General features: G+C 37.3%; 2 protein-coding genes across 2 annotated transcripts in view; one reads left to right on the forward strand and one right to left on the reverse strand.

The window, feature by feature from the left end:
- The window catches only part of LOC130222162 (gastrula zinc finger protein XlCGF7.1-like), a 257981-nt gene extending 243749 nt beyond the window's left edge, over nt 1-14232 (reverse strand). The window contains exons 1-2 of the mRNA XM_056454787.1: nt 14200-14232; nt 13378-13527 (exon numbers count right to left, since the gene is read on the reverse strand). Coding sequence (XP_056310762.1) covers nt 13378-13462 — 85 coding nt within the window. The 5' untranslated portion in view covers nt 13463-13527; nt 14200-14232. The remainder of the gene's footprint in view (nt 1-13377; nt 13528-14199) is intronic.
- A 3014-nt stretch (nt 14233-17246) lies between these two features.
- Nucleotides 17247-26924, forward strand: LOC130222191 (gastrula zinc finger protein XlCGF49.1-like). Its single transcript, XM_056454828.1, has 2 exons — nt 17247-17391; nt 24291-26924. The coding sequence occupies exons 1-2, from the start codon at nt 17307-17309 to the stop codon at nt 24917-24919; spliced, it is 714 nt and encodes a 237-aa protein (XP_056310803.1). The 5' UTR covers nt 17247-17306; the 3' UTR covers nt 24920-26924.
- Nucleotides 26925-27216: the final 292 nt, after the last annotated feature.

A 27216-nucleotide genomic window follows, 5' to 3' on the forward strand; every position in this document is an offset into this window, starting at 1 on the left:
CTTTTTATAAATTGAGTTTAATTGATTTGAAACTTTTAATTGCATTTTAACGTCCTGTATAAATAATAAAAATTGCATCAGATTGACGAAAAAACGAATATTAATACCTGCAAACAGGGCCACGGTTACTTTTTTTTCACTGACTGGCATGACTGGCAAACGCGTCAGAAAAAAAAACTGCTGAATCTCTGCGAATATTTGGTTAACTTATAAAACAAATGTCTGGTTTAGTGATGTTAGTAATGCATAGAAAAATGCAAAGCAGAATTCTCCTGAGCTCATTAAACCACTGATGACAGCGACGGAATCACTGGCCCACCACATTCTTACGAACATATTTTATTTATTAAAGGTATTATTTCATTGACCTGAACATAACCAGTTATAATATAATTACTAACCCATCCTCTAAAGCAGGCAACACTCTATTCAGCTATGTTTTGTGTTTTTACTTAGAAATATTTTCTTTTTGGCGAATGCTTGGAGCGTAATATAGATATTTTAAATAACAGGTAGTAGGGGTGGGCGGTACACCGGTGTCATAGTCATCACCGGTGTGACATTGCGCCACGACATGGATTTTCTAATACCGTCAGTACCGTAATAAATCAATTATGCGCCTTGAACGGCTGCATTTACATCAATAATAGCTAATTCTAAATAATAAGGCATTCAATTTTCTTCAAACGTTCAGTTGTGGTCTGAATACATGTCCTTATACTACAGGGCTCGAAATTGCAACCATTTTGGTCGCATGAGCGCCCGAAATTTAATCTATGCGCCCTCATAATATATTTGGGAGCAATTGTGTGTCTGAATATAATGAACAGGGAGCTTTTGTTACTGCAGGAAATACAAACGGCTGAAGAGTGAAAAGTGCACAGGTTTGCAAACCTCCCCTAAAGTTATAATAATAATAATGGCGCAGATGACAGCGATCATAACATGAGGTAAATGTTGATCCACCAGCTGAGATCAATCGAGTGTTTTCGGAGAAGGTGCCCGAATCTTGATGCGTTGCATTCACCGCGTGCTCAGCGCAAATGTCCGCTAAATATAAAATCTAACACTGTACACATCATCGCCAAAGAAACTCACCTTTACTAAGTTTACACTGAAACTACGGCTCATAACAAAGAGCGGAATTGCGCTGGTGGTCATCATGAGAATCCTGCTCTGTCTGCTCATAAATTGGTGCGGCTGACTCGCCTGCTTTATTCCACCAACACAGAGAAATGAAGATCAGTTCATAACGAGACTGAGCATTTACAATGAACCAAACCAAAACTTTTAAAGAGTGATAGAAGTGAAACTTTCTTTTGTCCGTTCTTCCTTGAGATGTTTTTTATTTTGCTATTGAAAGTAATTCCATGATATTATGCCGTCACCGTTCAAAAGATAGAAACATTCATTTTCATAAGGCCCCATATTTAATGCGGTTTCGTTTTTAAACGCATAGGTTTTGTTACGCCATCCGTCCTATAGGAGTTTTGGATTTTGTGTATTCATGTTTGTGAAAAACACTTAATAGTGGAGACCCCTTCCCCCTTCTCATAACCAAAAGCTTGTCTGTCAGGAGTTAATGGGCATCAGTGAGGCCGAAATCATGTCTATTTAAGTGTCTTTAATTTGGTGTATAGATTATTATGCGTAATTGAAACATCAAGGGGGACGCAGCAAAGTCACTTATAAATTAAAATTGTATTATTTTAAGCAATTTTATTATTTTTTGCAACAGCCTTACATTTAAAACAGAAACTTAACGGCGATTATAATCAAAAAGAACTCAGCCTGTAAGGCTAGATGTTTTCTTTCCCTTATTTATTAATTTATTTGTTCATGTGTTTGGCGCATGTAACTCGTGTGCCATCGTGTGCCATCGGAAAACTAGTGTAATGACGGCAAGCCATCTTTCCCAGACTCGGGGCAAAGTCCTGCCTCTCCTTTCACTCCGTCCCGAAGCCCCAGCTGGCCCTCCTGGCATCCTCTGCGTAAAACATATGCTGCGTAAAACAAATTTAACATTTAAATATAATTTAATTTAAAACATTTATTTTTTCCTCGCTGATTTTGGTTGGGTAATAAAGCATGATGACTCAGATATGATCTAGTTTAGCTTGCATGTGTGGGCATATTTTGACGTCTTTACCTAAAACTTTAAACATTTATAATATTTAAAATAAAACGGAAAGAAATAAGGAGACTAACATAATTTAAAACACTTATTTGGTGCTTAAACCACCTTCAGAAAGTTTTGCCAGCTGTGGTAGAGCGCAACGGAGGCTCCACTGGAATGTAGCAGATGTGTTAAAACTTGGTATTATTTATTAATATGTTATTAATGTGTTTTTGTGTTCCTCGTCTTGTACGTCGCCGTGTTATTGTGCGTCAACGTCACGTTTATCTGTCCTTAAGCGCGCATATAGTCGAACATTTCTGCTCGACATCGGTAGAAACAAACTTCACAAGTTAAACTCCGCGGACACTGATGAGCTGCAAGATTTCGGCTTGCTCCGGATGCGTACCCATCCTCCGACCCCCACCTCACCACCTCGCCCACAATGGAGGCGCTTCAAGCGGCGCGAGAGGAAGCAGAAGAGGGGTAAGCGCGGGGGTATCCGAACAAGGCTAGCGGCTAACCCCCACAAACCCGCAATCCCCTCCATCATTCTAGCGAACGTACGCTCGCTAGACAACAAACTGGACTACATCCGTCTACTTCGTTCATCACATAGGACTGTAAAGGACTGTTGCGCTTTTGTGTTTACACCACACAGAGAGGAGCTTACAAAGCCTTCCCCCTCCCCCACCTTGGTGGACCACTTAACCGTCATGCTAATGCCTGCTTACAGACCGATAGTTAAAGTCACCAAACCGGTTTGCAAGGAGATACAAGTGTGGCCAGAAGGTTCTTCAGAGGCTTTACAAGACTGCTTCAATACCACAGACTGGGATATGTTCAAACAGGCTGCCACTCAAAAGAGCAAGAGCACCAGCCCCAATCATGTACACCTTCTACAGAGGCACTATTGAGAGCATCCTGACCAGCTGCATCACTGTGTGGTATGGAACCTTGGATTTTCTGCAGAAAAACACTTCAATGCATAGTGAGAACAGCTGAGAAGATCGTTGGTGTCTCTCTCCCCTCCCTTCAGGACATTTACAGCACACGTCTTACCCGTAGAGCCCTCTGCATAACAGCAGATGCCACCCACCCAATGCACAACTTCTTCAGTCTGCTGCAATCACACACACACACACACACACACACACACACACACGCACACACACACACACACACACACACACACACACGCACACACACACACACACACATATTAATTTATATATATATTTGGTTGACAATAAATAAATAAAAGAAAGAATTAATGAATGAATTCTACAGTCTGCTTGTGCCTTTATGTTTATAGAGTTACTGGAGACATCCAGTAAGACACAGTCAAATATTCAGTCCAAATGCACTGGAGAGACCTGAAACATGTTAATTTTTCCTTATTGGCTATATGACATTTAGATGTTGCATATTATTCTGTGGTCTTAAGAAAAGTGTTAAGTATTTCAGCACATAAGAGCAAATATAGCTTATAGCCCATTTCGTTGCGCTCGGCAGCTTTTCACTAATAAAGCTCTTCATGTAAATTTCATTTTTCAATTTTAGCACGTCATATAAAAATATCGCCCTTGCGCCCTCATTTATGATATCCTGCCGCCGGGCCTGCTATAGCGAAACTTTATTGTTTGAGAAGAAACAAAAACGGAAACTGTGCATGAAAACCTGGCTGGGAAGACGGCGATAACATGAATTTTCTGTTCTTCAACGAGAAAAAAAAAATCGCAGACACGACACAATGACGGCGTTAATTATACAACGCAGTGTTTACGATCATATTAACAACTAACATTAATATCAATAACTCCTCTGGCTTTAGACTTTACCTTTTAGAGCTTGTTCTTGTCGGCGCAATATAAGTTTATTGCATGTATAGCTACGAATCAGATTATGAAGAATGATTAAGAGCATGCTTATCCTTTATTTCATCCTTTCCGTAAGGTGTTTTATTTATTTATTTATTTATAATTTTTTTAAATAATGATGACAATATTCACTATCTAAGCATTCCTCGGTATACTACCAACAAATACGCCCCTGTACCCAAGTAGCCTACCTAAGTTAATTTACATTTCATGTAAAAAATAAGAAATCAAAAAAGACCAAAGTATTATGCTAAATATCCGTACAAACGAACATGTTTGTTGTTTAACTTTCGCTGATAAAACAACACAATACAGCCTATAATAATGTAGGCTAGTTAAATAGAAATAACTTTAACTGCTTGAAACAGTAAACGTTACATTTTAGAAACTTCACAAATACTAATCAATAATAATATAAATAGTAACGTAGAACAAAAATATTAGCCTAGGCTTGTAACAACATAAGTCAGATGTTGAAAAACCTGGCTGGGAAGACGGCGATAAAATGAATTTTCTGTTCTTCAACGAGAAAATAAAATCGCAGACACGACACAATGACGGCGTTAATTATACAACGCAGTGTTTACGATCATATTAACAACTAACATTAATATCAATAACTCCTCTGGCTTTAGACTTTACCTTTTAGAGCTTGTTCTTGTCGGCGCAATATAAGTTTATTATAGCTACGAATCAGATTATGAAGAATGATTAAGAGCATGCTTTTCCTTTATTTCATCCTTTCCGTAAGGTTTATTTATTTATTTATTTATTTATTTATTTATTTATAATTTTTTAAATAATGATGACAATATTCACTGTCTAAGCATTCCTCGGTATACTACCAACAAATTACGCCCCTGTACCCAAGTAGCCTACCTAAGTTAATTTACATTTCATGTAAAAAATAAGAAATCAAAAAAGACCAAAGTATTATGCTAAATATCCGTACAAACGAACATGTTTGTTGTTTAACTTTCGTTGATAAAACAACACAATACAGCCTATAATAATGAAGGCTAGTTAAATAGAAATAACTTTAACTGCTTGAAACAGTAAACGTTACATTTTAGAAACTTCACAAATACTAATCAATAATAATATAAATAGTAACGAAGAACAAAAATATTAGCCTAGGCTTGTAACAACATAAGTCAGATGTTGAAAAAAAAAACTGCGTCTCTCCGCCTTTTGTTTTCTATTCATATTTTAAATTCTTTGCCAGAAAAACTAACATGTTGACTTTGTTCGGTTTAAGCGGAGACTTATTTGAGATTACAATGTTTCCAGCAGCACTGAGACGTGTGCCTGTAAGCGCATGCAGATACTTTTTCGCAACCGTGGCAAAGAGGGTATCTTGCTCCGCCGCCTGCATTTCTCGGAAACAAGCTCTACATCGCGGAGAGGCGCGTTCTCAACTACCAAATATGCTGCTCCATTTCTCATCAATGTCTACTATTTATCAGTTTCTCTTTTGTATTTGGCCATTTTTGAAAAGGCCTCTCTGCCATACCTGGCTGGACTAGCTGGGCATTTGCGTTCAGTAGATGACACCGGAGCTGGCTCCGCATTCCATGGGCTGGGTGACATGACCGCAGCTCTGGAGGTTCGACGTGTTTGTCCATTTAACACTTATTTTTCTAAGCAAGCCCAACAAATAGCTTCATCCTAATTATTGATTCGCCTTTCTCGTTCGCCACGAATCCAAAATGTTTCCAGATTGGCGCTGAGCGAGCATAAGCAGAGCGTAAAACACTGGCTGCAGTCAGTAAACAATTTAACAGATGCCCCGTCTGCAGCCAAACTTTAAAAATGTATAAAGCATATTTTAATCGTTTAACTGATACCATTCATCGGTTACAAACGTGCCCTTTCGGTTATTGCTTAATCGGTTATTTTGAGCATCCCCAACTAAACCGCATGTGCAAGCTCTATTTTTTTTTCTCTCACGGCCGCACGCCGGAGATCCGGCATGGTGCCGGAATACTTTAAGCCCTGGTAAGATCATGTTTATTACTAAGAAAACTAAATCAAAATTATATTTTAATTGAACACATCTGATCACATAAGGTACGCACAGAAAAGTCTGTTTAGTGTTGTGGAAAGGCAAAGCTGAATATCTGTGGTTAAACTGCCACCCAGCGGTCAAAAGCTGCTGGCGCACCAAGTACCGCTGTCGCCGCGGTATGAATGGCGCCATAAGGAACACATTGAAGTAGTAACATCTGTATGATTTACTTCATATGCAAGTGTATTTATTAAGAGTAATTCCGAAATAAAGACGCTATTCTCTATGTGCAACCGAACTAACGCTGGTGAAAGCAGTGTAATCAAAAAGCAAACTGACGCGTCCCCGCGTGTGAGCAGAGAACACGCTTGCACACGCTGCTCTTCTTCTGCGAGTCCTGGTAGTTAACATGCGCGCCAAAAAAGCAGGCTGCTTGTTACGCGCCGCTCATGCGTTGTAAAACCAGCGTAACAGCCTTTTTTGTTTTGCAAGTGGACAAAACTAAAGGTAGAGTAGAGCTTTATGTCTAGCAACACCCCTGCTAGTAGCCATGCTGTCTGTGATGTTGGCTCCTTACAGTAGTCATTCAACAGCATTTCTTAGGTTTTCACTTCATTTTGATGGGCCCAGTGTGACAACAGATGAGCTGATAAATGTACCTTAAAGGGCACCTATGGTAAAAAATCTACTTTTCAAGCTGTTTGGACAGTCATATGTACATGTATGGTGTATAGACCATCATATTGGGTGATATAAGCACACCCAATGCTTTTTTTTTTCAATTTAACAACATAAAAACGGTGGACCAATTGGAGCAGTTTTCAGACCGATCGCAACTTTCTGTAGGAGTGCGGTCCCCCCGCCCACCAATATTGATTGACAGGCGCGTCATCGTATCCTCAGTTTGTTGATTCACGTCCACCATTTTCAGCGTGAGTCGAAGCGATATCACTAAAGGAACACGCTAGCTCTATTTTTAGATGCAAGGCTCATTGGGCTCAACACAAGATCAATATTCTCCACATTAATGCTCTAATCGGAATTATTGATTGTATCTTTAGGTAGGTTTGCAAACGTGTACTTCTCATTGAGTCTACCTTATACTTCAGCCGTTTGCATTTCTCGCGATCCCAGAAGCTCCCTGTGATCTTAACTAGCATGCGTTTTAGAATTCGAAACATCGGTTTCTATCAGGGTACACTCAAGTCGACGGCTGGGCGCCTCGGACCGCTGCAGACTTGAATTGCCGTTGTGTGTACCCTAATAGAAACCTATGTTTAGAATTAAAAAATGCGTGGCGCGATAATTCGGAACACTTCATGTTTCTGCCCTGCCACAGAGAGTGTCTGGTATGCCGTGTCGCGGCTTCAAACGGCGCATCCGGTGCCTCAGTAAAAGTTCATTCAGTGTGCGTGGTTATTAGTTTCTGTGTACAAGCTCGGCACTTGAAACTAGCACACAGTTGGCTGTAAAACTGTACAAAGACACATATGATTTTGTACTCTCTGCTTGGTCTGTGTCCGAGTCGTACATGTACGACTGATTGCTGAACCTCTCACTCCTGCTCTTTCTCTGTCTGCCTGTCAGACTCTGTTGCAAACGCAGAGCGGGTGAGCTCATGGCCCCGCCCCTTGTTACGTTGGCGGGAAGCCGAAACTAATTTACATGTGAAGCAACACACCCATAAATCAGCGAACTGTGGACACACCCTCAACATGACACTTTTTAACACATTATAATAAAAAAATCTGAATTGTGTTTTAAACCGAACCTAAACTGGCACACTCAGAAGAACCATAATATTAATATTAAATCTTAAAAAAGAGGTAAACTATGTGCCCTTTAAAGTAAAATAACTGTCTACTGAAAGTTAGGTTAAATGCAACAAATAGTTAATTGAACACTCTTAGATTGTACCTAACCCTAATTTTATATTTGATTAAAGTTCATGTTAAAATATGTTGCGTTGCTACTTATAGGCATCTGAATGTTTACTCAAAGTCTATTCATTAACTGGATAACAACTACATGCAGACAATAACAACAAACATCTTGGTGGTCAATGTTCTGAAAACTTGTTGAGGATTTGTTGCATATCTACTAATACATTGTTGAACATCTGTTGAAGATTTGTTGCAAATCTACTGAAACACTGTTGAACATCTACAACCTAATTTGGTAACACGTAACTTGCCAAGTTTATTAAATGTTGAGGATTTGTTGCATATCTACTGATACACTGTTGAACATCTAGAACCTAAATGTTGAGGATTTGTTGCATATGTACTAATAAACTGTTGAACATCTGTTGAAGATTTGTTGCATATCTACTGATACACTGTTGAACATCTAGAAGCTAAACTGGTAACACTTATCTTACCGAAAGTTTAATAAATGTTTACATGCTGTTGACATTGTATTGATTGCCTAAGAACATTTAAAGACTATCTACAGATACTATCCAGATGAAAGTAAACAGATAAGAACTTGAAAAGTAACTTACGGTCAGCAGACTATCTAAAGGGGGACCATCAAAATAAAGTGTTTCCCGGCTCCTTTTCGTTGGCATCTTGTTGAAGGCATAGAAAAAATCCAAGACAAATGATTGCCCGAAATGACCCAGTGGCCTAAGGGATAGGGCATCAGCCTCCGGGGCTTGGGATTGTTGGTTCAAGACCCATCTGGGTTGTCTTTGAAGGTCTCACTTCAATTTGGGAGCAATGTTTGGTGGATGAAACATGGTAGCTGTGAAAACCTTCTTGAGATGTGTTTGCATGTCATTAACTTCCTGCATTGCCATGCATATTGCCTGTTATGACTAAAAGGGTAACGAGATACCTAACGCAAAAGGCCATTTTGAATCCTGCATGGTGCCTACAGAGAAGAGACTGTGTACAAAGACAAAAATGGTGCTTACACATAAAGCTGGTGGGTTGTTCAAGATCCATAAACAAATCTAACAACCAAATCATTGCCGCTCCTTTTTTTGTCTGTATAATTGTACATGTTAGACTGATTTAGATCAGAAGTCCACTAAATGTTCATTCACTAAAGTCACAGCAAAAGCTGCTACAATTAACATAGGAACACCTTGGATAGCACAGCACCGCTGCTTTCTCTATGACAGTCATAGGGCTCGTCCAGGATTTGAACGCGGGACCTCTCGCACCCTAAGCGAGAAAAATACCCCTAGACCAACGAACCCTGTAGAAGCAGTATGCAGTGCCACAAAAAATTCTGTGAGACCGATCCACTCTACTCTTTGTTCATGTTGTTTTTGTTACGTGTGTCAGCAACTCCGTGGAGGCATATTGCAACAGAGCAAAGAGCGCTGTCTTGTTACTGAAGTGCTCATGACGTCTGTGAATGAGTGCATCACCAAAGACTTCAGTGTAGTGTGTCCTGAACAAAATCACCTTACTGATTTATCTTGCAACAATTGTATTATGGCAAAAATAAAAGCAAAAAAAGATACACTAACTTTAAAAAAATACACGTTTCTTTAGCCCGCTCCACAATTCACACATTACTGTCTGGCTAGTTTCTCTCTTTTGCTTATGCTAAAAAGGCAATAATGTTCCAAAATTCCTGACCATTTTCACCAATAAAGCCTAGAAAAACAGGGCATCAGTATATTGTAAACTGATAGGTTCAAATATTTCTTTCCAGTGATCTGTGTGTTTTTTTTTTGTGGAGTTTCAGTGCATTTTACTGACGCATTTCTAAAAACAATTCGTAGAGAGAAAAGAAAGAATGTTTTTTGGCAATATGAGGAGACAACACAGCAAAACGCGTATATATGCGGCCTTCGACCCCTGGGGGTTAAACACCATGATGCAGTTAATAACGTTATGTAGGAGTCTAATTGTTGTTGTTCTGAGATTGTATGTAGAGCGGTCTACAAACTTTTTGCGAGTGCTGAAGCTGGCCTCTGCTGATGAAACTGCAAACTATCTACAGTAAACTTTCTTTTAATAGAATCTGTCTCCTGCTCTTCTTCATCTGATAGACTGGTCTTTTATTGGTTAAAACTGTTGGTCCCCCTACAAAGTGTATTTATGCATGCACACTATAATCTGCTGTTTTACTACACTGAACTCCAGATAAAAGAGAAACTTTTTTGAACAGGCCTATCTAAAGGGTTAATGCAGCCAACTGATGATCAACAGTATGACACATTTGACCTCTTCCCAACAGGGAAAACAACAACAATCTAAAATGCATGATTATTTGGTGTCATGGCTTTGCGGTTAAAAAAAAAAAATGTGGTTATAATGGAAGTCAATGGGTCCAAAACAACCAAGAACATAATAAAAGGGTATAGGGCTGCACGATTAAGCGTATTATTATCAAGATAATGATATTTGTGGCCCACGATCAGTAATTAAATATCGTCACGATTTTACATTATAAATACCAAGCCGTTGTTTTAATGGGCGGAGTGTACGGATTGTACCGCAACACAAGCATGATGTGACTGCGTCTAGATTGCAAGTGTTTTTTGAGGAATGTAATGTTGATCAGGTAGTCTTTGCTTCTGTTCAGTCCAAACTTCAAGGTAACACAACAAACCTCATTAACCACCTTAAAAGCCAATCACAATGTGGCTGTCATCAGTGGGTTAATGAGCTCAGGAGAATTCTGCTTTGCATTTTTCTTTGCATTACTAACATCACTAAACCAGACAACATTTGTTTTTATTCAAAAGAGATTCAGCAGTTGTTGTTTTTTCTGATGCGTTTGCCAGTCATGTAGACAGAGGACACTATTCAATTGTTTCAATATAAAAAAAAGTCATTGTGGCCCTGTTCTCGCGGGTATTCAGGTTAGTTTTCATCAATCTGATGCAACTTTTATCATTTACAAGAAAAAAAAATGCTATTAAAAGTTTCAGATCAATTAACTCAATTTATAAAAAGACTAGCCTATTTTATGCATGAAATAATGAAATAGATAACTAATTACCTTTATTTCTGATTAGACCATGCTCTTTATTCAGTTTTAATAGGTATATACACGCTTTTTTAAAATAACATGATTAAAAACACATTAAAGACTAAACACACAAAATAAAACATTCATAAAGGTGTATCTTATAGAAAAACACCAAGTGACGGGCGCTGCTTTTGGTTTTAAAACAATCAAACAGATTTTTATAAAATCTAATTTGCAGAAGAGAATGACAAAAATTTTGCAAAAGGAAAAGATTAAACATATCGGGACTGTTGAAAGAACATTCTACTTTATATATTATTTCGACTCAATACAACAGCTAAGATTATGAATGACGGAGTGTAAATTCATACCATCTCTCCTGTGTGCCTCAGCAGCGCGTTCCGCTGTTTATAAATGAGGAGGCGGAGAGAATGCGCAGTTTAGTTTCACCTCAAGATATTGAAATAAAAACTAAGACCGAACTGCTTATCACACTCAAAAAGATAAACTAAAATGCACAACTGTTGTTAATTGCATCCGCGGTGAAGCACAATGAACCAAACACACCATTCTTTTAATTCAATATTCGTGAAGTATGTGACCGAACCGCAGATGCTTTGTCATGTTGGTCGTGACTCTGTTTTATAACTTATTAGTTTATTACAATAATTACACTTAGCCTTGCCATCGTTCTTCACCACATGTAGCCACTCTTTTGAGCACATCTTGCGATCAATCTCTAATCAAATGTTTAAATTATTATTTAAGGTGCTTGCAAGCTGCAAAGTTCCTGGCAGAGTAGCAGGTGAAAAAATGTGCATGCAGAAATGTGTGAGAACTAGTAACAACTACTAGAAACAAGTTTTAATCCATAAAGAAGTTCATGAAAAAAAGGAAATTGTGATCAACGTGACATATGCAAGTGGAAAGTACTAAGCCAGGGGTGTCCAAACTCTGTCCTGGAGGGCCGGTGTCCTGCAAAGTTTAGTTACAACCCCAATCAGACACATCTGGGCTAGCTAATCAAGCTAGTAGTGGTGGGCAAAGCAAGGCTTCATGAACGTTTCGAAACTCCACTCTACGGTGACACCTAGTGGTCATTTTTATATATTGCACTGAAATAGCTTCAGCAAAGAGTTGAGCAAATTGAGGTTAAACCCCACTTTGTAAGCTAGGATCTGCAAGCGATTTAGTGAAGCGGTTAGGGTTCCTGACTACCGTGTGGGGATACTGGGTTCGAACCCAGACTGATGAAGCTATTTTGAAATGCTTTGTTCTTGTATCGTTTTGTTTCAACATTGGTCTGACATCCGAATAAAACCTTCGTGAATAAATATGCTTTGTTTTGGTCATAAAACAGGGTTGTTGCTAGATCAGTTACAGTTGTGGACAGAAGTTAACAAGAATTATTTATATTATTTAATAAATTTCCCATTGTATTTTATTAACATCTACCCACAACCTAAACCCAACCATCACAGTACTGTAAAATATTCATTATTGCTTTACAGTGTTACAAAAATGATGCTAAATTGATGGCATATCAGCAGCTGTATCCTATCTAGACTACACTATAAAACAGTAACATTATTAAAATACATAAAATCATGAATTCGGAGTATTTGTACAAGTCGGGATTCGAACCCAAAAGTCATTTGAAGCTCAGTAACAACACGCAAACACGTTCCGCTAGGCTATATGAGACAGAAGAAATTTCGGACCCTGTTTGTCAAACGCAGATTCGCCAGGTCTCGAAGCGCTTCTGAACTGATCGATGCTTTAAATTGCTTTAGTCACGTAACCAGATTTTTCTAAACACGTTAGTCACGTGACCTGGGTGTTTCGGATCATGCTTCGATGGAGTGTTTCGAAACACTTGCGCTTCGGGATCTCAATACTGTGTCGAAACGTCAGTTTTCACGTCAGCCATCCCTACTTACTAGGCTTTCTAGAAACATTCATGCAGGTGTGTTGAGGCAAGTTGGAGCTAAAAGCTGCAGGACACCGGCCTTCCAGGATGAAGTTTGGACAACCCTGTACTAATCCAACACGATCACTATAATAGCAGATATCTTCTACAAGAATACTGTATATCGTCAGCTCAGTTAAATTTGTTTTAATTTATTGTTTTTATTTATTTTATATAGCCCCAGTGCTCAAGGATGCTTTACAAACAGTAGGAGAACAAGAAAAGCAATAACCTTAAGGTAGAGAAAATGGGAGACTAATAATACATAAAAGAATGAAAATGGGAAAGACATGGGAACAAGTAACAAAAGAAACTCATTCCTGTCTTTCAATGTGTGCTTATGTGCATTTAGCAGAACTAGGCAGCACACTCAGGGCTGCAAGATGGATTTCATTCAGTATTCTTATTATTAAAATATATCTGAATGAGGATCAAATGACTGAGTTGGTCTTTGAGAATGAAAATTAACCTGTTTGTTCCTGCAGATCTTCATGTTTGACTCTGAATGTTTCTTCAATCTTCACATCTTCACTCTCCTCTTTAATAAACGCCATCTTTATATCAGTGTGGAGATCAGTCGCTTCAGCAGGAGTTTTTCTCTGTGTTTGGACACTTTATCCTGTTCAAAATAAATAAAACAATGAACAGAAACTAAATAGCTTCTCTTCAAACAGTTTCTTTTAATGAGAGTAATTAACAAAAAGATAAAAGAAACAAGAAATCAAAACGAAATCAATGAGTTTATATTCACACATTTGTTCAGTGACAACTTGTGACATGGTCGCTGTATTGTTTACCATGGTACTTTGAGTCTGAACAAATGGTAATTTGACTGTGAACAACGTTGTATTTTGATAAGACGATTTCCCTATTTAAAATTAGCAAATATTTATTAAAAAAATGTTATATTAAGTTAGTTTAGGAGAAAGTCTGAATGTGCGAATATAAAACCAACTTTACCTCAATAAAGAAATCAGGTAAATCCAAGCAAGAAACAATTGCCACAAGCGAGCTGATTAAAACCAGTACTCTATTTTTGTAAATATAGTGATGTGTACATAGAATGAACTGACATTATGCTATCTAATGAATTAAACCTTCGTTAAAACACTTAATACACACATTTCTGTTACTTTATTCAAACAGTAGCCCTCGATTACTGTGAGCAAAATAGTACTACGTTGTATAAAGAGTAAATAATAATGTCAACAACAGGTACATATTTTGAACCGGAGGGAAAACCTGAAACTTTAATCAATCGCTTTATATCTGTAAAAGCTTTAAAAGAAACCTTTCTCCACTTGAATCACATCGCGGGAGCAGCGCAGCCTTATGACGTCACACGCCACGCCAAAATAAAAGTCCTTTTTGTTTAGCTATTTTGCCACTTGCAGTTAAGACTTATTGATACATTTCTCCCTCGTTTTCCACTTTACGCAACAGATCTACTATCTCTCACACAGACACAGTTATTCAGTATTTAAAGTTGATTAAAACCTTTAATCTAAACATTTTTAAGACAATTTTGAAAAACGTTTTTAGGGTCATTATCACTATGAAGTGCCTTTGAGACACCAAAATAAAAAATAAAAATAAAAAGGTTTGAGATTTTTGATTTAACCACATAGTTGTTATATTTATTAGACCTTAGGCTCTTGCACTTTTTACAAATAATCTGCAAGCAGAAAAACGGGAAACAAACCTCAAATTGTGTCTATCCTGTCATGAACAAATTCAAAGTAGTATAAGTATATTTTCATTGCAGTGTGATTATAAAATGTATATTTTCAGAAAGGTCATGTGTCCCTTTACCAACCCAACTTCATGGAAAAATTCTATTTATAATAATGAAATAATGGACAAAACATTTATTTATTTATTTTTGAAATATGCAATCAGTGCACATACTTTTCTAAATAAAACCCAAGATCTAAAATATTTTGTCAAGATTTCAGACAATATTAACTGGCCCTTATTGGTTGATTAAGAAATCACACAAGATGTTTTGCTAAATAATTTGTTTATATTCATAAAAGTTGAACATGACAGTGGAAAACAAGATGACAGGGTGGACATTAGCATGACAGGGTGGACAAAGGCTTTATTTAGTGAACTAAATATGGAGGAACATTCGAAAAACAACAGGTACAACAAGAAATATTAAAGTGTTCATATAAAAGGGTTATAAAGTTTTCAAGAATTCAAACTTCTGTTTTCACTAATACTGCAAATCACTGAGCCACCATGCCGCCCGCCTCTTCTGGTATCATTTAGGTTTTATCAATATGCAAATTAATAGTAAAATAAACAATTATTGTCCTTCAAATTAAACTAAATTACTAATGAATGTAAATCTTTATATTGTACACTGTATTGGAGGAGTGAAGGGAAGGTTGGAGACAACTCAAGTTAAACACCTTTTAATGTTTTTTTCTTCTTCAGAATAAGGTAAATAATTAGATTACAGATGTTCACATAATTGTACAAATACCTAGGGCTGTAGTTTTATTTCAAACAGTCAGTGAGATCCATTATATGGACGTTAAAATGATGTCCTCAATATAGACTGAGACAGATATTGCCCAAAGGTTTGTATTGTCCATGATTCATATTGCATCTGCGGGTGCAGTATGTGTGTGTATAAGTGTTGTGACATAAAAAAAACATGAACTAATTAACAATAAAATATTAAAGAAAATAAAGTGTCAATAACAATGCATATATGTCCACCTTGTCAAGGAAGGATTTGTGACAGGATGGACAATGACAAGGAGGACATTTTTGGCTAAAGACAGCATTTATTCAACACAGGTTATACCTGCAGCTGTAAAGTGTTTCCCTATTTAAGCTCTTTGTACTCAGTTTAAAAGCTTTATTTTTAATTCTAAATTTATATTAATTAATGTTTCACTCTGACAGGGACATGTTAAGTTTGACAACATTCATTTTCAAACACAATATGAGGAAAAATAGGAAACATAAGTGTAGATATTTACTGTGTGCACAGCAGATGTTTTAACCTCTAAAGCAAAGCAAAATGGGCACGGGGATGCCAATGAGTACATCACAGGGTTTCTTAAAGGAGCATTTACCACATCATGACAGGGTGGACAGCAATTTCAAGGACACGTGCAAAATGATTAATGATATTATTTAAACAGAATAAAAGTTATTAAAATGACTTCTCTTTAAAATAACTTGTTTAAGACAATAAGAATATTTAAAAATCTTTTTTTTTAATTTGATATAATTTACCTACTTTTTAGACTCACTGAAGTTGTCTGAGCAGTGTGTGGGACATGGCAAAATCCCATCTATTCAATGAAAGAATATGGCAAAAACAGACAAAAACATATGTTAAAACACTTATAATTCTACCTGCATGTGTGTAAAGGTTTAACCAACTATATCAAAACATCAGAGTTTCTATATTGCGCATTATATTCAAATAGGACTGATTCAATCTTGTGGGACATCAAAGGCACTTTATAGTGATAATGACCCAGCTAGTGAAACTAAAACATGTAGTAGTAATGGGTACTTTTTACTTAAAGGGCACCAATTTTACCCCTTTTCAAGATTTGAGATTCTCCAGAATGTGTCTGTAAAGTTTCAACTCAAAACACCCATGAGATTTTTTATTATACATCTTAGAATGTTGAGATTGTCTGCTTTAAACACTGTCTTAGTGGATTAAAAAGTTTTTTTATTGTCTTAAAAATGTTTAGAGTAAAGGTTTTGATCAACTCCAAATGCTGTATATATAAGCCATGACCAGGAATTTCGCAGATTTTTAGCCCATCATTAATTCTATTTATTTACTTGAGTAAATGTGTGTAAATATAAATAAATTTAACAGAAATCCGCAGATTTTTACCAAAATTCTCCGCAGAAATAGCAAAAAACGTCCGCAGATTCCATCTGGCCCTAGCCATGACTTCAACAGTAAGTGGCAAAAAAAAGCTAAACAAAAAAGACTTTTAGTTTGGCGTGGTGTGACGTCATCAGGCGGCGCCGCTTCAGCGCTGTGATTCAACTAGAGAAAGGTTTGTTTTAAAACGTTTACAGATATAAACCGATTTAATTAAAGGTTCATGTTTTTTACAACGTAGTATTATTTTACTCCTACGTAAATATTGGCTATTGTTTGAATAAGTTACAGAAATCTGTGTAATAAGTGTTTTAATGGTACCTTTTGCCTTATTTCTTTTTGTTAATTACTCTCATATAAAGAAACTGTTGAAGCAAGCGTTGAAGAGAAGTTATTTTTTTTCTCTTCATTGTTTTATTTATTTTAAACAGGACATTTTTATTGTTTTGTTCATTTTAAACAGGATAAAGTGTCCAAACACAGAGAAAACTCCTGCTGAAGCGACTGATCTCCACACTGTTATAAAGATGGCGTTTATTAAAGAGGAGAGTGAAGATGTGAAGATTGAAGAAACATTCACAGTCAAACAGGAAGATCTGCAGGAACAAACAGGTTGATTTTCATTCTTAAAGACCAACTCAGTCATTTGATCCTCATTCAGATATATTTTAATAATAATACTAAATTAAATCCATCTTGCAGCCCTGAGTGTGCTGCCTAGTTCTCCTAAATGCACATAAGCACTCATTGAAAGACAGGAATGAGTTTCTTTCCTGTTACTTGTTCTCATGTCTTTTGTCATTCTTTTATGTATTATTAGTCTCCCATTTCCCATCTCCTTAAGTTTATTGCTTTTCTTGTTTTCCTATGGTTTGTAAAGTGTCCTTGAGCACTGGTGCTATAAAAATAAATAAAAACAATAAATTAAAAAAAGTTTAACTGAGCTGACGATATTTGACCTAAAGTATTCTCATAGAAGATATCTGCTGTTACAGTGATAGTGTTGGCTTAGTGCTCTCCATTTGCATATGTCATATTGATCACAATCCCCTTTTTTTCATCAACTTCTTCATGTATTTAAACTATTAAAAGTAGTTGTTACTAGTTCTCACAGATAGTATCTGAGTTAGAATTACATCATTATTATAATAAATAATTACCAGGGCTCTTGTGTTTAAAGAGGGTTTCCGTGAGTCATAAAATGTCGTAAAAATTTAGGCCTTAAAAATCATCACTTCCTGATTAACTGGTGCCACATATCAACAGTAAAAACAGAATTTACTGCGGTAGAAGAAGCTGCGTCAATTTTTTCTTTATTTAATAAATGTACTAGCGCCTCAGAAGACAATGTTGACACACAATGAACACGTGGGGGCGTTTGAAGCCATGAGACGTGGAGAACAGACTCTCTTGACACTCTGGAGGTCATTAATAATATACATTAAAACTAAAACGGTTAAAGCGTTTTAGAATGACCAAAACAACATTTCCGATGTTCTGCAGTGCGCTCAGCCTGCTGGATTGTCTATTCACATTTTCATCCTCATATGATCTCTTATAACAAACCTTTTTTAATGCACCTACTGTAATTTGTTCAGTAAAAGTGTTCCCAGTTTAGGCGCATCGATTCTATCGAATAAAAGTTTATCCTGCTCAGTTTTGCGCACTTTTTATGTGGATTTTTAAAAAGTTACAGTATGCATCATGATGTTTCCATCAATCGTTTTGTATCGTTTTGAGCATTAAAATAGGTGGGTGGAAAGGTAAGGCTAAGGGGAGAAATACCACTTTGTCTTTAAAAAAAAGGGAAGGAGAACGACAGACACTCAGGGTTAAAGAATAAAACCTGCCCCTGACCAGGTTAGGTTCACAGAGTAAGTTACCACGGTAACTGACACTGAGTTAAAGTTACTTTCAGAAACAGGCTTGACTTACCCTGCTTTCTCCAGTTTGACAAACCTGCCATTTTGAAATGGAAAACCCAGAGTTTCTCTCATTTCAGGGTTAAAATACTCTGAGTTTTCACTTAACCTCCTTTCTGAAATGGACCCTGGTCACTGCTATGACATGATTGACAATTGTCGCTGTTTGTCATTGTACTCTGGTTATCCTGAGAGCTGATGCTGAGTATTCTTAGGACTTTTCACACTTCAAATTGTTAACCCTGGGTCATTCTAACCCTGTATTTACAGAATCCTGGGTTATCTGTAATCATGTTCCACACTGCTCATGCTTTACCTGGGGTTAAAAAATAATCCTGGGTGTTCATTAACAGGCGTTTCACATTTGCAAACCCCTGGTCAACATTATTATTTGTATATTAAAGTTGTCACTGTCCCTTATTGGACAAACAGCAGGTCACCTTTTTAAATGGCATTTCTGCATCTTGTCGGATATATCAAATGTCACCAAGTAGGTCTTCAGCTAAGCCTCAGGACATGCTCAAAGGCAAGAAAACAAATACAAAAGTACAAATGAATGAAAACAAGTAGCAAAGTATGTCATCTTGCCATCTCCTCATCACTCCAATTTACAGCAAACGTGGCATTAAGCATTTGCACAAGTTCATTCATTCATTTTCTTTCAGCTTAGTCCCTTTATTAATCAGGGGTTACCACAGCGGAATAAACCACCAACTTATTCAGCATATGTTTTAAACGGCGGATGCCCTTCCAGCTGCAACCCAGTACTGGGAACATTTGCATAAGTTATATACAATAATGCAAACTCACTAATATAAGGTAAATTATGCGCACTTGCTATGAACATGCAGGATTTGTCTCAATCGGGTCTTCCAAGCAAGTAAAAAATGTTTAAATTTAGTGGAAGATACACATGAGGGAACACAACATGAGTAATCTGGAGCGAGTGCATTTGATCATTTGCATTTAAAGCCACAGGCACAAAAAGAGCTTGGTTTCCTCTGACCCTCAAAATTAAATATTCTGCAAGGTTTATGATCTGATTTGGAGCCAAAACCTCTTACATCTTGTAAAAAGGTTCATAATAGGAACCCTTTAAAGGGATAGTTGATGCAGAAATGAAAATAGCCTCACCATTTACTCTCCCGCGTGTGGTTTTAAACCTTTATGAGTTTCTTGATCAAAACTGCATAACACAGAGTAAATGGTACGGTCATTTTCATTTGTGGGTGAAACATCCATTTCATGCTTGTTCCTTTGGGCCTTCATACTAAAGTTCACTTATTTTTAAGACGTGGTGGTACTGAAAGAAGAGACTTATCAAATGGAGGAGAAACAGCAGTTTGAGAAACCCCAAGAAATAATGACTGGTGAAAAACCCACACTGACTAAAAAGACTTCATTACGCAGAAGACCTCGGAAATCCAATTCTGGGTGTTATTTTAGCTGTCAACAGTGTGGAAAGAGTTTCAGCCAAAAGCCAAAGCTTGATATTCACATGAGAGTTCACACTAAAGAGAAACCTTACACCTGCGAACAGTGTGGAAAGAGTTTTGGTTATATACAAGGCTTTAAAACCCACATGAGAATTCACACTGGAGAGAGGCCGTACACATGCCAACAGTGTGGAAAAAGCTTCTATCATGCAGGAAACTTTGCAGCACACATGAGAATTCACACTGGGGAGAAGCCTTACTCTTGCCCTCAGTGTGGAAAGAGTTTTAAGCGAAACATCACCCTTAAAATCCACATGAAAACTCACAAAGAAAAGAGAATTTTTATTTGCACACAGTGTGGGAAAAGTTTTTCGCAAAAACAAGACCTTGAGATCTATATAACGATCCACACTGAAGAGAAACCGTACAGTGTGGTAAAAGTTTCATTTGTAAAAATGCACTCTATTACCACATGATAAGTCACGGCGGAGAGAAGCCGTTTGCATGTGCTTAGTGTGGAAAGAGCTTCACAACCAAAGCTAGCCTCATAAATCACATAAGTGGTCACAATGGAACCATAGTGTTCACATGTGATCAGTGTGGAAAGACTCTCACACGATCAGACTCCATTAAGCAACACATGAAGACTCACTCAGGAGAGCGTTTTAGATGCAGTGAGTGTGGAAAGGACTTTAAACATAAAAGAAGCCTCAGCACTCACCTGAAGCTTCACAATGGAGAGCAGAGTGCTCAAAATTGAAGCTTTGTCTACACAAACATGGGTATATTCAACACGGCAGCTTTTTCGTGTAGTTTGGCTGTTCATTGACATAAGGTTTATTTATAAACTACTTTCGAGAGGATCACATGCTTATGATTGTCCACGGCTGGTCCTGCATTAGCTAACACATGATTCACCAATAAGATGATTCCTAACTCACTATAAATAACCAGAGTTTCTTACCTCAGTTATCTTTGTCTTGAGAAATTCCCCTTCCACCCCTACTCCCCCTCCTTTCTAGATTGGGCAACATGGTGGCCCAGTCGTTAGCAATGTTGCCTCAAAGCAAGAATGTCACAGTTTTCTCGTTCAATCAGTGCTTGTGTAGGTTTCCCCCGGGTTTCTCCCACAGTCAAAAAACATGTGACCTAAGTAAACTAAAGACAAGTTAACATCACTGCTGAGGAACTGCACTATTCGTTGTCTTCAATAGTCTTTTCCCCGTAAGAACTTTGGTCAGCTAATTTATTTTATGTATCTACACATTGGGGAGCCACCCTTGAACTGTTTAGCCAAATACAGCAAAATTTAACAATGTGTTTCAACTTGAACCGATAACTATATTTGTGCACATTGCACACTTGCTCAGCACTGAAAAGAAAATTAGAAGAATAGGGAGGAGAAAATGTTTGGGGAGATGCAGGGAACACTGTCCTACACCCCTAGATTGTGTTTCTGATCATTTACATTGTTTGATTGTCACTCCCATGAACAAACAGCCATTTGCCTCCAATTTGGGGCTTTTGTCTGCAATTTCACAAAACTTGCTGGCGAATGAAAGTCCGGCTAAACTCGTGCGGTGTGATTTGTGTCAGATTATGAGATTTTGACTTGATCAAATCTTGATGTGTTGTGGGTAACAAATGAAGACTTTAGTTTCAAAACAATGCACATTTATTGTGATTGGCTAATTTGAGAAAAGAAACAAGTTTTCTTCATGAAGACAATTAAACTTTCTGTGGACAACTGGTTGCCTTTAAAGATACGCTCATGTGAAAACTCCCACATTACTACAAATAAATCAGTGTATGGGAAACGCAGTGTCACTATTGTGAATGAGAACATGAGTGATTTGTTAGCTTACATGCTAATTCCAGTACTCAACAGACTACTGAAGCACTTCCGCTATCAGTTCATTCAAATGATTATTTAAATGCAATGCATATTGTACTGATCTTGTGCACTGATATATTATATTGTGTGCTGTCTGTAAGTAGTGTGTGTAGGTTATAGTTTTAGGTTTTGAAAGAATGGGTTTTAAACCACATCAGTTCGAACTGGAGTTCTGCCGAATGACTAAAGAGTTATCAGTATGTTGGTAAAAAACTGTACATTTCTAGTCAAACCATTCTTCTGCAATCTCATACCAAAAACGGAAATAAGGGCAGTATTAATAGCTATAAATGTAGGAGAGCATTGATATTATGTGGTTGTATTGTATTGCAATATTAAGTGTTGATGTTAAATCAAAAGTAATTCACAAATACTTGATAATGAGATGATTTAATGACAATAATTCTCTATGGTTACAACTGAATTAAGTACAAAATAACTGTATAAAATGTTAAAATATGAAATGATAAAACATATGATATAAATTGTACCCAGCTTAAATGTTAAGTTAAAGTTACCAGAGGCAGAAGGAGAGACACAGGGGGAGGGAGAGAGAGACAAAGAGCGCAGGCCCAGAAGTTAGTGTGATTGCAGTAGAGTCAGAGAAGATAGACTCCAGAGGAGGAGAGGAGCAGAGTAGGAAATCAGACCACGAAAAGACAGGCCAGGAAAAAAGGGAAGAGCCCTAGTTTACCACCTATTTTGTATCTTTAGAAAACGCACATAGTATGAAGCATAAATGATACATTTTAGAACTGGTTTTCATCTACATGAAATAGAAAGACTTTAAACAACAAAATACAAAACTGAATTGCAAATCTTTAAATTACATGAACAATATGATGCACAACTGGACAATTCTTAGAATAATTTGCAGAACTATATGACATTTTAAACAACAAAAATACTAAATGTATTTGCAAATGTTGTATGATTCATAACTGGTAAATTATTAAAATAATCGGCATTTGAAGATAAATAAATATTTTTAACAAACATGTTTCAAGTGATAAATATTCATATAAGTATGATCCATCACAAGTAAATTAGATTTAAAAATATGCATTTGCAGAACAACATATTTATAAATAAAATAACAAATGTTTAAAATATAGTGAAGCACACTAATAATATATCCCATGACTGGTAAATTATTCAAATAATTTGTATTTGCAGAAAAAAAATACATATAAATACGACATTTTAAACAACAAAATTGATTAGCAAATATTTTAAATGTAATTAATTATATAAATTTTAATGTAATAAAAGAGTTCTTCTAAAAGTAAAAAAAAACAATTGTGGAAAACATGTTGCCACTTGATGTCAGGAAATGTTTAATAAATCTAATGTTGGACATTTATCTGCATTATTTACAATGTTTATAATTGTGTGGGGCTCATTTTAAAACCCACTAAAAATAGCTTCCTCAGTCACCTGTTCCAAGTAGTTAGAAAACTTTTGGTTTGGGTTTAATGTATGACAGTTATTATTAGGCAATAATAAAAAACAAAATGGTTGATAATAGTGAGAGAACATGTCTATTAGGATGTTACAAAGCTCAGTGTTACAAAGGATTACACAAACCTGTCCAGTAGAGGTCGCTAACTGACTGCTAATCACATTTGCCTTTCAAAGATGTGCACGTGGGAGAACAATGCAGTCTGAGTGAAGCAACGGGCTTAACTAAACCAGACTCATGCATTTTAACTGATGCATCACTGTGATCATCACCCTTAAACTGGCAACTTGGTTGAATACTTCAACACTCAGATTTCTTGTTAGTTTTTTTTCCATTTTCAGTTTTGGGGAACTGCCGTGCATATAGTCCATCGAGCCGAGACCACCTCATTCAGGCGATCTCGGACCGATTGATTTGGCGCGGATCCCACACGATTGCGGGATTCACATATGCCAGACAAACCACGCTCACTGGGCAAACACGACGCAATTGACAAACAGTCGCAGCCAAATTAAACTTAAGTGACAAGTCATCACTGGCCCGATTGGGTCAGTAACCATTCTCTATACTGTCCCGAGCGTCTCGCACGCTGGCCCTGGGTCATCGGGCAGTCCTTATTGTCGAGCCCTGCATGTTAATGGACAGATCAAAATATGATCTGATTCATTTTACATTTAATGTGCATCAAAATTACAGTGTGTGTAGCCAATGTTTCCAGTGTCTTTTCACTTTTCAGCTTTTGATGAGAGTTTTTAAGACTTAATGAAAACTAATGTTGTTTATTTATTTTATTTCAGACCTAATTGAAGAGTATGAGGGGAGTAAAGAGGAGGAACATCATGTCAAAATTGAGGAAAAAACTCTTTTACAGACTGATGGTATTTTGAAAAGGAGAGACAAGAATCATTTCACCTGCACTCAGTGTGGAAAGAGTTTTGGAAAACAAAACAGTCTTCAAATTCACATAAGGATCCACACTGGAGAAAAACCATTCACATGCACTCAATGTGGGAAGAGTTTCAGCCAATCTTCAAACTTTAATAAACACATGAGGATCCACACTGCAGAGAAACCATTCACATGCACTCAATGTGGGAAGAGTTTCAACCAATCATCAAACCTTAATCAACACACGAGGATCCACACTGGAGAGAAACCATTCACTTGCACTCAGTGTGGGAAGAGTTTTAACTCCTCCTCACACCTTAATCTACACATGAGGATCCACACTGGAGAGAAACCATTCACTTGCACTCAGTGTGGGAAGATTTTTAACTCCTCCTCACACCTTAATAAACACATGAGGATCCACACTGGAGAGAAACCATTCACTTGCACTCAGTGTGGGAAGAGTTTCAGCCGATCATCATCTCTTAATAAACACATGAGGATCCACAGTGGAGAAAAACCATTCACTTGCACTTAAGCCGCGGTCACACTGGACTTTTCTCCCCATAGACTTCCATTCATACGCGCGCAAATGAATCAGACCGGAAATGCTAGTTTGTGCGTCAAGTTTCGGAGTTGCCTTACAACATTCAAGCTTGGTGAACTGACCTGCGAAATCGCATCACTTGACTGTGTGAGACCAATCGAAGATCAAAACATGACCTCTCAGGACAGAAATTTAAAATATGGACCAATCGCTCACTTTTTAATGTCTAATCATCTTGTTTAATCCCGCCCCTTTTCACAGTGCCGTACAATAGAATTTTGCAAAGAAGAGGACTCACGCTGGAGATAATCCGTACAGATCCGTACGAGCGTCGCTCGTTTTAGAGTTTAAGAAACACATGGACAAAAAGTTGCACACGTGACATGAATGCAGCAAAACATTTTCTCATGTGCACAGGATGTTTCATGTTTGAAAAGACTGAGTGATGGTATACTGTTTTCCAACACTCCTACACTGCAGTAGGTGGGGTTGTAAATGTGTTGCGCTCCTCGCGTTTACCGTAAACAATGATAGCGGCTGAGAGAAAAACAGCTTCATAAACATCTGGCAAACAGCACCTCTGCAGCTTAAAATCTCTTTGCAAGTAATTGTACAGGTGTGCATACATCTGTACTCTACTCTCCAGTGTATTCATGTAGCTAGTGTTGTTTTGGATGATGTTCTCTGTTACATCCTACACAAGTCTAGGGCAAATACAATGAACGCAACAATATTAGTTTAAAGAGCACTAAACTGGGACCAGTCACAACACATCAACGAGTAAAGTTCCAAAAATGTATTTACAAAAAAATCAAAGTCACACACAATGTAGTGTTAAGGAAGCTCTAGCTTCAGGAGGGGAATAAAGCCAAAATAACAAACAAAAACAGGGTTCTGTCTGGGAGTAAAACCTCTAAATAAGCTACAAGAAAATAATGATGAAAAATAACAGCAAAACTACACTGACTCCCTGACTGACCTCAAAACAGGAGAAAGATTTCAACAAAAAAGGCCGACCACCTCCTTACTGCTTCCTGGGGGGGAAAAGCAAAAGAAAGAAATCAAAGTTTAAATCGTGATACTGCTCTAAGTCACAACAGAGAATAAGTACCAATTGTCAACAAGTAAGATTTTAAATCACCACAATTCAACTTTCCAACAGTTCACAACAGCTTTAATTTAACTGAAACCAAGCTAGTGCTCTGTAGAAAGATTCCTCTCTAGCTCCTTTCTCATCATCCAAGTGTTTGGCCTGTGTTTTTATCCCCTCTCACTCCTCTATGTTAAGTAAACACAGCTGTTGGAAGCCATCAGCAACCTGCTTGAAACTCAGGAGGGGAGGAGTCAAGGCAAAAAAAAGAACAGGGGGAAAGACATTTGACACAATATAAACACACAATAACTTTAAACAATACGTCTCTAAACATAACATCTCTGTCTGACTCCCTGAATGAGAAACAAATCACTGGGAAGACGCCGCACATCAAAGAAGGTGGAGCTCAAGGACGGTTAGTTTGCAGTATACCAGGGCCTCAAGTTTAGAAAGCCCATTCAATTGTCCTGTGTTGCATCTTTTATTAGTAAAGTTTCTTTACTTTTAGGTTCAACATTCTTTCTAGTTTACTTCATTTACTTTTTTGAGTAGAATATAAACTTGATGAATATTTTATGATTTAGGCAGAGCGACAGGTATTAAGTTTTACAATATTAATACACTGTGATGATCCCAAGACTCCAGATTGGAGTGTGTGGTAAATCCTGATTGGATGCCTGCATTACTTATCAATGGATTTATAAAAGTTGTTGTGGTAGCTACTCCAGTACGCTGTGGCTACTCAGGAGTCCTCATGTCAAGACCTGCCATCTCATTGACTCTTTAACCCTATGGTTTTGTTTTGTATTACTTGTATCATGTAGTTAAAGTGTTGTTGTGATTATATCCTAAGTTCTTTATCTTCATTTTTATCCCTAGACATTTGTTGGTTGCTTTGATTGATTGTTCTATGAGTTACATTTTATAATAAAAAACTTGCATTCAGGCTATTTTGTTAGCTCATCTCTCTTTTATGGTGCGACTCAAACAAGCGGGTCATAACACTTTGCAAAATGTGTCCGGTTGTATCCGAGATCTTGTCCTTTCAGTCATGACCATAGGTGTGAGTAGAAACCTAGATTGAGCGTTTAAATGAGAACATTGCATTTCGTCACAGCTCCTTCACCACAACAATCACATCAACTGCATTACTGCTGCCACTGCACTGATCCATCTTTAAATCTCACATTCCATT

This window comes from Danio aesculapii, chromosome 4, assembly GCF_903798145.1.
Source record: "Danio aesculapii chromosome 4, fDanAes4.1, whole genome shotgun sequence".
NCBI lineage: Eukaryota > Metazoa > Chordata > Actinopteri > Cypriniformes > Danionidae > Danio > Danio aesculapii.